The sequence below is a fragment of the Panthera onca genome, chromosome B2, assembly GCF_046562875.1.
Source record: "Panthera onca isolate mPanOnc1 chromosome B2, mPanOnc1 haplotype 2, whole genome shotgun sequence".
NCBI classification, from domain to species: Eukaryota; Metazoa; Chordata; class Mammalia; order Carnivora; family Felidae; genus Panthera; species Panthera onca.
This window is the reverse complement of record NC_138343.1, coordinates 75,400,222-75,414,238: the sequence shown is the minus strand read 5'-3', so window position 1 is coordinate 75,414,238 and position 14,017 is coordinate 75,400,222. Positions and strand designations below refer to the sequence as shown.

The following is a 14,017-nucleotide window of genomic DNA, read 5'->3' as shown; positions in this document are numbered from 1 at the left end:
ATAAAAAACCTGAAGGCATACAGTATAAATACTTATTAGTTGTGGGGTATTGAGTTTACCTACTATTTCAAAAATACACTTGAAAATCTTCAGATCAGCATCTGAACTTGTGTTAAGAACTGAAAAATGAGGGGCGCATGGGTGGCTCAGTCGGTTAGGCGTCCGACTTCAGCTCAGGTCATGATCTCGCGGTCTGTGAGTTCGAGCCCTGCGTCGGGCTCTGTGCTGACAGCTCAGAGCCTGGAGCCTGTTTCAGATTCTGTGTCTCCCTCTCTCTGACCCTCCCCCATTCATGCTCTGTCTCTCTCTGTCTCAAAAATAAATAAAACGTTAAAAAAAAAAAATTAAAAAAAAAACAAACTGAAAAATGAGAAGGTTGTTTTGTTTTTTACCACTTTCTTCTAGAATTAAGAAACCTCAGTTTAGTTGATACATTCTCAAAGACCATCTTTTTAAAAAGGTATTAGTTTTGAAATTCTTTGTGCTTTATTGTTTTAGAAAGGTTGGTAACTGTGAAAATGGGGGCCAGATCCAGCTTTTTGCTTATTTTCATTTGTCTCATGGGCAGGTACCCTTTTGTGCGATGACTGCATGACAGGAGCAGTCCCAGGATGACAGTATTACTTCACGACTAGATCCTTGTCTCTGCATCAGAGGATTTGACATTTGTCAACTTCCTAAAGTAGAAAAATTAGGGAGCTTTTATTTATTTTTTTTTTTTTTTTAATTTTTTTTTTTCAACGTTTTTTATTTATTTTTGGGACAGAGAGAGACAGAGCATGAACGGGGGAGGGGCAGAGAGAGAGGGAGACACAGAATCGGAAACAGGCTCCAGGCTCCGAGCCATCAGCCCAGAGCCTGACGCGGGGCTCGAACTCACGGACCGCGAGATCGTGACCTGGCTGAAGTCGGACGCTTAACTGACTGCGCCACCCAGGCGCCCCGGGAGCTTTTAACTTGTAATAATATATAAAATAACTACATAAAGTCCTTTCTTTGTAAGTTAAAAAGCAGAGAAGTCAGCCCTTTGCTGATGAAGCTACATCTATTTTATTTTTAAGCACTATTTGATGAATCATGAGTATAAGCAGAAGAGGAGACTACTCACCCTTTTTCTCTTCTTTTTCCCCACTCTTCTATGACTCTTTTACCTTTTCTCTAATTTTGAAAATTACAGCATTGGTAGTAAAAGGTACAAAATGAGTATGAAAAATACTTATAAAATTTTAGATCATTATTGTCATATTGTCTTAAAATTCTTTTCTCCAGAATTTATTTATCAATTGGTAGGAGGAGGAGAAGGTTAATAGGGAAGGAAGAGTGAACGATGACATCAGGTTTTCTATTTTGGATGACTGGGTGAATAGTGATACCATTCCCAAAATACTGATAGTAGAATAAGTTTTGTTGGGGAATACAATTAATTCAGTTGGGAATATGCTAGATTTGATTTACTTATAGAACAGTGTAAATATCTGTTAGAAGGTTTAATATTCAAAAAAGAGGTAAGGACAAAAGACATAGATTTGGGTGTCACAAGCATATGGGTAATAGTTGAGCTAAGGGTCTTGATAAAATTAGCCAGCTAAAAAAAAAATAAGTGAGAGGTTTAAAAAAGAGGGCTAAAGATGGAACCCTAAGATGAACCATTTACCAGAAAGCACAAAGAGGTAGCCATCAGAGTGCTGGGAAGCACAGGAAGAAGAGGCTATACAAAAGAAGCAGTTCCCAGGAAAGCACAGTGTCTGACATCTCACAGGGTTGGAGAAATTGAAGATGGCTAGATGTGACTATTAGAAAATTACTTTTGATTATAACAGCTTTAGCAGGATATTGGAACACATACTGGATTGCAGAGTTAGAGGAGTGAATTTCAGTTAAAGAAATGCAGACTGTAGGATACTTGGTGGCACTGGGAAGCAGAGAGAGAGTGCAAAAGTGAGAGAGAATGGTAATGGTAAGGGAAAGGCAGAATTCTTGAACAATTTTGTCAGTTAGGAAATTTAGGGATAGTTGTATCCAATGTAATGGGGTTGATTAAGGGTAGTAGGAAGAGAAGGCAGTAACCAGTGGAATCAGAGTTCACAGTTACCATGTCAGGACACATCTTACCTTGCTAAAGAGTTATTGAGCGTTACGTTTTCATACTGGTAGGCTATAGCTACGTATTACCAATGTTTGTATTTAACTCTTGTGTTTATAATGTTGCTGTTGTCCTACAACCTTGTTCACCATTCCTAACACACTAACGGATGCTATTAGTGGTTTATGTTTCTCACGTATTTGTGTGATTATACTGGAGATTACATTTATTTCAACAGGTGTTTCTTATGGACAAAGCAATAGTGACATTGAAGCTCTACATCAGGCTTATTGTCAGGTAGCCCAGTCTTTGGGAGATACAGATGAACAAAGAATTGAGAGTAATGCATTGGAAAATACCAAGAGCTCAGTGAAAGATTATCCTCAAGAAAATGAAGAGTCCTCTAAAAACATCTCTACTACAGAATCTGGTAAAAGTTAATTTGAGACCTTCTCTGAAGAGTTTCTCTTGTGGTATAATTTAAATAGTTTGCTATAGTGATTGTTTCTCAATCTCTGAATTTAATTTAAAAGGTTTGCTCAAATGAAATTTGGGAATCAGTAGTTTAACTATAAAGTTAGAGCTGAACACAAGATAAAATTTCACTTCCTCTTTCAGTATGCCTTGACCAAATCAGAAAATCACCTGAGTGTTTGCACATTTTTTATGCTTTTCCTTATGCATATACTAAAGTAATTTTTTAAATAGAGAATAATATTTGGGGATCAACTAAATAATATATTTAACAAATGTGTGTGCATGTATGGACATACCCATACGCATATATTTGATATTGATGTAGATGGATACGTCAAATATATAGATATATATATTTCAAATATAAAAATCAAAGGAAATTTTCTTGGTACGAGTAAGTTTATAGTGGGAAACTGGGTTTACTGTATATATCATTTTGTTAGTTCTGTTGGTCAGAAAAAAATGTAATCTTAGTGGGATTAGACAATAAATTAAGCAATTCACATAATTTCGGGGGTTGCTATTTTAACTTTTTTTCCCTCTTAGATCTGCCCACGGTAGAGGAGTTGATGAAACCTATCAGAATAGATTCTTTTGGTGTCAGTGGTTTTGATTTACAACCTGTCAGGTATGAGATTTTTTGAAATGGATTATACAGATTGTTTATTTGCTTATTTTGCTACTGGAAACTTTTAGAATCATTTGTTCTGCATGCTCATTCCTAGTGAATGATTTAACGAGTAGCTTATATGAGTCTGCCTTTGAGTCACTGCTCTCCTTATTGGTAGTTCTTACTCAGTTTATCAAAATTCTTTTAGTGCTAAAATTAAAAAATACTTTAAAAATAGATGCCACTAAAAAAACGTTTGCTGCCATCAAGTATTCTGAAGGCTTTTTTACTGAAAACTAAAATCCTTTCAGCTTTAAATAGCTCAGGGCAGTTGATTTGAATTTTATTCTGTATGAGTCATAGATTTGCTTATTTATAAACCAGTTAGCTTTGTACTTAGTCACAGACCAGCCATCGTTTTTCAGGGTAAGATTTTTGGTCACAGGAGCAGTGGGCTTCATGAAAATGCACCAGCGCCAGTACATCTTAATGGAAGCTTGTGGGACCTTCCTGTCATTCTCCAGCACAGAGTAGCACGTTACAGTAACCTTGCATTTGTGTCACATCTACTAGAGTGTCACATCCATCATTTCATGTGCTCCTCATAACAAATAGGTCAGGCATCTTTATTTGCATCATTCAGGTGTTGGAACTGAGGTAAATCAGTTTAGTAGTGGAGCTCTCACAAGAACCAGGTCATGAAGATGGTGGTGGTGGCAGTGGTGGTGATGATAATAATGATAACAGCTGACATTTTTATCACACGCTCACTGTGTGTGCAAAGTTCTTTACATCTTTGCATTTTATAAAGATTTCTTCTAATCTTACAGCAACTCTATGAGTTATATTTTATTATTATCCCCATTGCATAGATAAGGAAACTGAGGCTTAAAGAAGTTAAATTGCCCAAGATCGTATGGTTATGTAGGGGTGCCTGGGTGGCTTTGTTGGTTAAGTGTCCGACTCTTGATTTCAGTTCAGGTCATGATCTTCTGGTTTGCGAGAAGTCGGGCTCTGCACTGAGAGCATGAAGCCTGTTTGGGATTCTCTCTCTCCCTCTGTCTCTGCCCCTCACTCAATCACATGCGTGTGCTGTCTCTCTCTCTCTCTCTTTCTCTGCCTCTCTCTCTCAAAATAAATAAACTTTAAAGAAAAACAAAGATCATGTGGTTATAACCAGGAAACACAAGAAATATTTGTGTGTTTTAACAACTTACATTGTCAGATCTCTGATCTCCATGAAATCTATCTGTGAAAAGCCTGTCATCCATTCCTGTATTTATTTGTTCATTTGTGTTTTCAGCAGACACAGTTTGAGCCCTTCCTTGTACTACATCCTCACCATGTAAATCCACTTGTAGTGATTTCTCATCCTGTTTCTGCGTTTGTGCTAGTTGAAAGTGACACAATGAAGCTTACACTAAAACCCATCTACTTGAACGCTTAGTATTCTCCCACTGATCTGCAGCACTAGATAGTATTTTTTAAAGGGCAGACTATTCTCCCTTACTGCTGTTTGGGACTGTGTTGGTGTTAATGAAGAGATTTTTTTTACACATCTTGTGTGTTTGCTGGCATAGGTGGAATCATTTTACTACTGTAAATTCTAAATATAATTTTTTTCGTGTTTGTTTAAAAGCTAAAAACAAGTATACTTACGTTAAAGCCATAACAATAATTACCAAAATGTCAGTGGTATAAACTAGTACACATATCTGAAACCTCTTTAGTAAACTGTAAATAATCTCAGCTGATATAGCAAATAAGTCCTTAAAATTTTAGTAGCTAAACATCATCAAAAACGTATTTTTTGCTCGTGTCATAATCCCATGTGTGTCAGTGGGGTTGGAGTAGGACTCTACTCCACATAGTCATTTAGGGACCCAGGCTACTTTGTCATTAACACATGGTTTTAAGGTTGTCATGGCCTCATTCAACCAGTTGATAAAGAAAAAAGATAATTTAGCACAATTCTTTTTAGCTGCCTCAACAGAGAAATATTACATCACTTCATATTCTACTGGTAAGAACCAGCACATCTAGCAAATTGGGTCCAAGAGGGCTGGGAAATATGATCTGCTTGTGTGCTCAGAAAGATCAGTAAATGAGTTTAATAGGCATCTAATTAGTCTTTACCAGAATCTGCCCTTTTAATAGCCAAATATCCATTTTACTCACCTTCATACAAAGACCCACTATCCCCTCCCCAAAGCAAATAGCCCAAAGTCTCATACAGGACCCTGTCCATCTAAAAGGCCAGGATTTTCAGGTGGAGCATAGTCTTCTCCATCAGGTTTGAATGTAGCTCTTCAGTGTCTACTAATCTGTGAATTAAAAGCACAAGGTCTGTACTTGATCCAATATATGATGGTGAAACTGCAACAAATACTCCCATTCAGAAGGGAAATATATGAGGAAAATACAGCAATCAGTAATGCAACCTTGAAGTCCACTGGAAACGCCTTGTAAGGATATTTACACCCTTGGCCACAACTGAAGTCGGTTTTGCAGGGAGGCTGTGCCCATCTTGGAGGATGCATTCCTTTTTTAGTCCACCTCCTACCACCAGGTGGTTTTAGGTCTCCCAAACAAATCTCTGGCTTTTTTTTTTTTTTTTTTTTTTTTTTTTTTTAATGTATGGTTGTAGTTTCTTTATTATTATAGTTTGTTCAAAAAGTTTAGTAGGTGGTGAGGGGTGGGGCGCCTGGGTGGCTCAGTCGGTTAAGTGTCTGACTTTAGCTCAGGTCATGATCTCACAGTTTGAGTTAGAGCCCCGAATCGGGCTCTGTGCTGACAGCTTAGAGCCTGGAGCCTACTTCACATTCTGCCTCCCTCTCTGTACCCCTTCCCTGCTCACGCTCTCTCTCTCTCTCTCTCTCTCTCAAAAATAAACATTAAAAAAAAGTCTTAAAAAATAAATTTAGTAGAGCGTCTGATCTATTTGGTTCCAGTCAGTCCCTTGTGCCAGTAACTACACTTAATTTTCTAGACAGAGGCTTTAAATCTGCTTTAAGTCTTTGCTTTTTTTGCCCCCCTTTTTTTCCTGTCAATTCAGTCGCAGCTGTTGGATGTTATTGGGAACAATAACCTTAAGTGAAGATAACCCCTTTAATATGATCTTTGTCAAAGGACTGAGTAACTCTTTTCAACTGAGAAATCTCATGAAATCCTTCATTTTTCAATGCCAAATCTTACTCTTTTGAGTCTATGCTCTTTACAAAGTGAATCTATGAGGCCCTTAATTTCTTGACTCTCTCTGTTCCCTTTTATTTTTTCTTACAAACTGGCCCTTTTTAAATCTGAGCTCATGTCTTTCTTGTAATATCTAGTCAAACGTAGCCAACAGTAGCTAGCGCTTAGAAATTCTCCTGATATTTTTCTTAGTATCCCAGACTCAGTAGCTATGTGATCTGCCTTATAAACTATTGTAGGTAACAGTTTGGCAAATGTTTTGTCAATGTAAAACATGGGTTGCCACTTCTCCAGCTTTTAGCATAAGTTTCCTTGCCACCCCAAACCCAGCCACTAAGCCAATGACACATATCTTAGGTTCTTGTCACCATAGCGCTCACGTTCTAAAGGCAAGAACTAGTAAGCGGCCCCAGCTAGATGCAGGATGGCAAGGAAACATAATTTAGTTAGTATGCAGGAAGAACAGGAAACAGTTTTGATAACTTCTAGCCAGATTCTGCTACCATGAAGAAGGAAAGAACTATTATATTTTCTGATGATTCCAACTACTTTAGAAAGTTCTCACAATTACTGAGAAACCAATCTATCTCATATGAAAATAGTAGCCTCTTACACTTTATTTTATAAATGACATTATCTTATAAATTATAAAATTAAATGACCTAATAGACCATGATTATGTAGTTTGAAAATAACAATATCTGTATTTTTGGAGCCCCTATAATATACTGATATTTAACCACATTTAGAAAATGTCCTTAAGGGATATTTTCTCTATTTTAAAAATTGAATGGTCTGAAATGTTGCATTGTATTTAATTATTTTAAACCACAGAAATGATTTTTCTCTAAATACTAGTGATTTTCATGTTTTACTTAAAAATTTTTCCTATACTGTGATGAAATTTATGCTTTTTAATATTTATATTCTATTTCTCACTGACATAAATTATGGTTACTTCTTTAGTTTCTTGTAAAAATGTGTAAAATCTTTTTCCTGCCTCAAATGCATGTTGACTTTATAAGGTATTATGGATAAATGATATATTACACAAAGGTCACTTAGAGATTCATTTTTTATTTTTTCTTACACTAAAACCATCTCAGTCTTGCTTTGTTTGGCTTTCCTTTGAAGTAGGTCTCAGAGTTATCCATGTAATTCTTTATATTATACTGCATTAAAATTACATTATCTGAAATTTAAAACAGTTATATGACACTATGTGAGCATACTCTGTCAGCCAGAATTACAAATAATGTATTTAACATTCAGGACATAATTTGAATAGTTATAAATATCAAATGTATTTAATATTAGTATAAATAACATTATACATATTAAAATATAAATCTTATATTTTGTGTGTGTATATATGTGATATATATATAGTGTGTGTATATGTATGTGTGTGTTTGTGTGTGTGTGTGTGTGTGTGTGTGTGTGTGTGTATAAAACTGGTATTTGAGGAGTCACCTAAGGTTCATTCTCTGTTTTGTTTTATAGCTATAAGAAACTGGCTGATAGTAAAGAAACTGAATGTGTTAGCCCTATACCCCTTAAGAGGAACCCAAATATTATATCTCAAGAACCACAAAATGTAAACCAACTTTTTGACAAAAATGAAGAGAATGTGGTTTTACAAAAGACAACAAATAAAGATAGAGAAAATAGCTGTCTAGGAGTAAATGCTATGGAAGAACATATAGATAAAATGTACCTTGATATTTTGAGGAAAAAAATATCTGTTGGTCCTCCATTATTGCCTCCGGGTGACAAAGTAAATAAAGTAAGTGTTTATAATCTAAGTTGATTAGACATACTGAGAAATGAAGTTATGTAAATACTATTGATAAGTAGGTACTTCTTAAGCTGGTGGGTCTGATTACATACTAATCTCCACATAGATCCTGGATATTTGTGAGCAGTATTTATTACAACATCCTATAATCCCCAAATTGTAAAATACCACTATCTAGCATTCGCTTTCTTTTGGAAGCCATTATTTACATTATTCCTTTGTTTTTAGTAAGCATAGTGTAGAATTTGAGTAGCATAAGAAAATAAAGTTTATTCATCATTCTAATGCTTTTTATTTAATCTATCCAGTAGTGTGTATTTTGCAAAAGTAGATAAGTTGTCATTTACAAAAATGCTATCAGCAGCTGTTGAGAAAGTTATATTTTACTGTTCCATTTTCTTCTGTTCTTGATCTATTCTGATTTATAGTTTCTTTGATCTTGGTATTGTAGTTTTATGGTTTTGAGTTATATGTTTACCATAAACCATCTGAAGTTTTTTGTGGAATAAGACAGGGTATTAATAAATTTTTATCTTGAGAATTCTAGGAAAAAAAGATAAAATTTTATGTTATTTCAAAATATATTCCTCTCTGCTTTCCTCCATCTTAATTCTAGTAATTACACGTCTTGCTTTCTGGGAAGCTTATTTTGTTTTATTCTTTTGCTTTGTTTTACTCCTGACTTTGAAGATGTGCTTCAAAATATTGAAATTCTGATGAGTTAGACTTTGAGAATTCTAATGTGTAGTGGTTTGTCTTCTACAAACTATTATCTAGTAATCACTATGGTTTGCCACCTGTTAAATCTCCATTCACAGCTGTAGTTGAAGTTAATATATATCCTAAAGAGTTTCTACTTGTGTGCAGACTTTTAGATCTCAACTCAGTTCTGGCAAAGAAGGGGCTGTAACTGGTAAACATGAACCACACAAGAAGGCCAGAAGTGCACCTCCTGTACTTAAAAGAAAACCCCAGAGTGGATTATATGCATCAGTTAGGAGCTCAGGCTATGGCAAACCCAGTTCACCATTCAAATCTTTTTCTACTCTTGAAAAGAAAACTTCAAAGGACATTATGAAAAGTAAAACTGTGAGATCCATTCCTACTTCAAATCAAGCTAGGAAAAAAGGTAATCATATGCTCTTTTCATATTATAGTTCTGTGCATATAGTGTATTATTTTATGTTCCTTGTTCTCTACGTTCCCTATTTATTTCTCTCCTTCTGTGAACTTTTCTTCTTATAAAAAAAATTAATATTCAGATAGTATTTCCATTCTGAAAGATTCATTAGATTTTGGCTTTCCAGAATGACACTTGTGAAGTATGGGAAATGAATAGACGATAGGAGAATCAAACTTAACTTCATCTGGTCGACTTTGGAATATCCGTTGTTTACCAGAGAAGACCTACAAATTCAGAATGCAAATGGCAAGCTACAAATGAAGGTTGATATAGAGATTATTTGGATATTAGTTTCATACAGGCTGAGATAGGCAGGATGTTTTATATATCACATAATGCGTATTTTTATATATTGCAGTGCCTCTGTTAGTTATTTCCTAATGCGGTTCATTTACATTGACAGTAGGAAAGGGTAATTTTCAATTTAGAAGCCTATGCAGCTATTAAAAGAAACAGAAATGTTCATATCAAACCAACATTTCTGCTGCCTTTAAACTCCAGTGAGGGGAGCACCTGGGTAGCTCAGTCGATTGAGCGTCTGACTTTGGCCCAGGTCATGATCTCACAGCTAGTGAGTTCGAGCCCCCACATCAGGCTCTGTGCTGACAGCTCAGAGCCTGGAGCCTGCTTTGGATTCTGTGTCTCCCTCTCTCTCTGCCCCAACCCACTCGCATTCTGTCTCTCTCAAAAATAAATAAACATTAAAAAAATAAATTAAAAAAAACTCCAGTGAGGAAGGGGGAGCAATGGAGCCAGAAGCATTTCATCCTTTCCTTTATGATTAAATTTAATAGGTGACCAGTTTCATCATTGTTATGGTGATAGTTGTCATGAGGAGAATTGTCCTCATTGGAAAATTCATTTCTAGCTTAAAATGTCTTTCCTTGCTTTTCCCTAAGACTGTTAATTCCAGGACCACTTTGACTGTATTCTAAATTCTTAAGGCATTAAATAGACTCTCTCCTGCCTTTGTGTGTCTGTATTTGCTGCAGCAGCCTGTGCATCTCAGATGGAAAAGAAGGCCTGGGCTGATTTATGTGAGAGTAAAGGAGAAAACAGCAGCAGGAAGTAGTTATTCTGGACAGACAGGAATATGATTCTGTAGGATTAATGCAAGCATCCTTTCCTCCTGTTCTTAACCTGTGGACCTCCAGTTCCTTTCCCTACAAGGTCTTTTGTATTCTCTTATTTTCCTGTGGAACACCAACTTGTGATGTTGTCATCTACTTGTCACTAATTAACCATTCATTGGATCTAGTGCTTAATATTAAAAAAATAAACACTTGGGACATTTTTCAAATTTTAGTATGATCAAGAGAAGAATGAAAATTTTTCATTGATGTTTAGGAGTATTCATGCTAATTTTGTTTTTAGTATTATTTATTCTATTATATTTATTTTAGATAAATTAATCCCCAACATTTTTGAAGTTTATTTTATCCAGATTAATTCATTTAACAAATGTTTTTGGAGCACCTACTTTGGCCCAGGCACTATTAGGCCCTTGGGCTACCTCAGTGAGGGGCTACCTCACTTCCCCTCCCCCATCTTTGTAGAACTTTCATCTGATAAGGAGAGACATTTAACAGTAAGCATAATAAATAAGTAAATGATGTTACATGCTAAGGAAAAGTAAAAAGTAGAGGAAGTGTCAGTGGTGGAGTGCAGCAGGTCGCAGTTTTAAATAGGATAGAGTAGGCCTCATTGAGAAGGAGCCACTGAACAAAGACTTGTAGGAGGTAAGAGTATTGGCCATGTGGATACCTGGGGAATCATATTCCAGAAAGGTGAAATAACCATGCAGAAGTCTTAAAGTAGAAAAGAATATCTGGCATGTTTAAGGAATACATAGAAGCTTGTATCATGAGGGCAGAGTGAGTAAAGAGGGTAGTAGGAGATGAGATCAGAGAATCAAAAGTGCTGGAATGTATCAGTTTTTCTAGGGCATTTTAAAGACTTAGATTTTACGCTGAGTAAATAGGTGAGCCGCTGAAAAGCTTTGACATGGGAGTAACCTCATCTGACCTCTTTAGACAGATTTCTCTGGCAGTTGTGTTAAAGATCATATACATATAAATACATTCACATAGCATACGGGGCATGGGAAAGAAGCACAGAAACCAGTGAGATGGTGATTTTAGGAATCTAGGCTAGAAGTGATGGGGCTCAAACCAGAGTGGTGGCAGTGGAGGTAATGAGAAGTGGTTGAATAAGGATGTATTTAGAAGGTAGAACCAAAGGGCCACCTGGGTGGGTTAGTCGGTTAAGCGTCCGACTTCAGCTCAGGTCATGATTTCATGGCTCATGGGTTCGAGCCCCACATCGAGCTCTGTGCTGACAGCTCAGAGCCTGGAGTCTGCTTCAGATTCTGTGTCTCCCTCTCTCTCTGCTCCTCCGCTCATGTTCTGTCTCTCAAAAATAAATAAACATTAAAAAAAAAATAAAAAGAAGATAGAACCAAAAATCTAAAAGATTGGTTTGGGGTTGTGAAAGAGGATTTCTGAATGATGCCAAAATTTTTGGCTTGAGTAGCTGGAAAAATAGAGTCACTGTCCAGCTGGGATGGAGAAGGCTTTGGTAGAGTAGATTTGGGGGTGGAAAGAAGATCAAGAGTATAGTTGATGAGGTGATAATTTTGAAATGATCGTTCTATATGTAAGTGGAGACAACAAGGAGCCAATTAGATTGAAAAGTCTAGACTGTAAGAGGGAGGTGTGGACAGCAGATATGACTTGGGAGTTATTATTAAAACTAATATAGGTAGTTTTTAAAACATGAGACTGACAAAGATTATCAAGAGAGTGAGCATAGCTAGAGAAAAAAAGCAAACCAAGGCCTAAGGAGTAACCTATAAAGAGAATAGAGTGAGATTGGAGGAAACCTGAATATGTGGGATCCTGAAAGCTAACTGAAGAAAGGAGAATTTATTTCTCTGTCAGTTGCTGCTGAGAGATAAAGGAAAGTAGAAACTGGGCACCGACCCTTGGGTTTAGCAAGGAGGAGGTCATCAGTAAACTGGACAGTTTCCATGGATATGTGGCTGTAAAATGCAAGTTGAATGAGAATAGGAGGGATTAGGAGAAATGGAATTGGATACTTAATTTATAGACCACCCTGGAGCACAACGTGTAGCTGGCATGGGAGGTGGAGTCAAGAAAAGCTTTTTGTTTTGCTTTTTTTTTTTTAAGTGGCTGAAATAATAGTATGTCTAATAGTATGTTTATGCTTTTTGGAAAGATTGAGTAATTTATGGTAGAGGGGAAGAATTGCTACAATAATGTCCTTGAGTAGAGGAGCTGTAAGCAAATCTGTTCATTGGAAGGGTTGGCTCTAGATAGAGGCATGGACAGTTTATCTGTGGAAACAGATGGGAAGAGAGAAATGTAGGTACAGATACTGGTGGGTAGGTAGAAATGGTGAAAGAATGTGGATGATTTCTTCTGATTGCTTCCATTTTCTCTAAGAAATAAAACATAATATCATTAGCTGGCATTGAGGATGGGGTAGGAGTGTTGGAGGAGAGAAGAGAAGATGGGAAATAGCCATCCTGAAGGACTAGAGTGCCAGCAGCAGAGTTCTCTTGTAGTTAGTGATTATGCATTTAAGTTGAATCAGGCAGCATGTTTGTGTGGGTGAGTGTGCGTGTCCACATTGTGCTGCATGACTACAGGTGTTGGATAGTTGTATAGTTGGATTTATCAAGAAGAGTGGTTTCTGCCAAATGAGTGCAGTGTATGGAGAGAGGAGTAAGAAGGGAGCTTAATGGTGTATGTGGAATTCAGGTTGAGTAAGGAAGGAAGAAAGGAAATCGAGGGGTGTAGTACAGTATGAAACAGGTAGGATCAACTGACTGTGAGTCCTTGAGTAGAGGAGCTGTCATGGAATCTAGTAATTGGTCAAGGGATTGTTGGAATCCAGATACCAGAGGGCATGAAGTGGAAGATAGGAGTGATAGAGAGTAAATGCCTAAGACTGAGATCCGGAGTGATTATGTTACTGATAATAGAAAAGGTCTAGACTGTACCAATGGAAGCAAGTAGCTGAGGTGGAGAAGTGGAGTATAATGACCCAAAAGCCAGGGTTTGAAAGGATCACCTATGAGTGTATTGAAATTACTAAGAATGGGGGTGCCTGGGTGGCTCAGTCGGTTGAGCGTCCGACTTCGGCTCAGGTCATGATCTCACGGTTTGTGAGTTTGAGCCCCGTGTCGGGCTTTGTGCCGACAGCTCGGAGCCTGAAGCCTGCTGAGGATTCTGTGTCTCCCTCTCTCTCTGCGCATCCCTTACTAGGACTCTGTCTCTCTCTAAAATATAAAAATAAAAAAAATAAAAAGTTTAAAAAAAATTTAAAAAAATTACTAAGAATGAAGACAGAAGTAATGTCACAGTTGATGGAAAAGAAACGAGGGGCATGCTTTAGAGGTTGATAGATGAAGACAACAATATTTTTATGAGTATTTTTTCCTGTTTTAAAATGTTATAGTCTTTGTGACTATCAAAATAGAAGTAAAACACTAAAATTTATATTAGAGTACAATGATAAACCATGACTGTCCATTTTTAAACTGTTTTTCATTAGACCATTAAGTATAATATCTTTTTTATCTCTTTTTCTTGTAAAATTCCCTCAGAGAAATTTTACTTTTATTCAGAAGAATTTTAATTCTTTTGGATG

At 36.6% G+C, this 14,017-nt stretch overlaps 1 protein-coding gene across 3 annotated transcripts in view; it reads left to right on the top strand.

The window, feature by feature from the left end:
- The window catches only part of CEP162 (centrosomal protein 162), a 114,310-nt gene that overhangs the window by 37,554 nt on the left and 62,739 nt on the right, over positions 1-14,017 (top strand). For all 3 annotated transcript variants that reach the window (XM_060616090.3, XM_060616089.3, XM_060616092.3), the window contains 4 exons: positions 2,322-2,513; positions 3,107-3,188; positions 7,866-8,148; positions 9,028-9,289. In XM_060616090.3, coding sequence (XP_060472073.3) covers positions 2,322-2,513; positions 3,107-3,188; positions 7,866-8,148; positions 9,028-9,289 — 819 coding nt within the window. The remainder of the gene's footprint in view (positions 1-2,321; positions 2,514-3,106; positions 3,189-7,865; positions 8,149-9,027; positions 9,290-14,017) is intronic.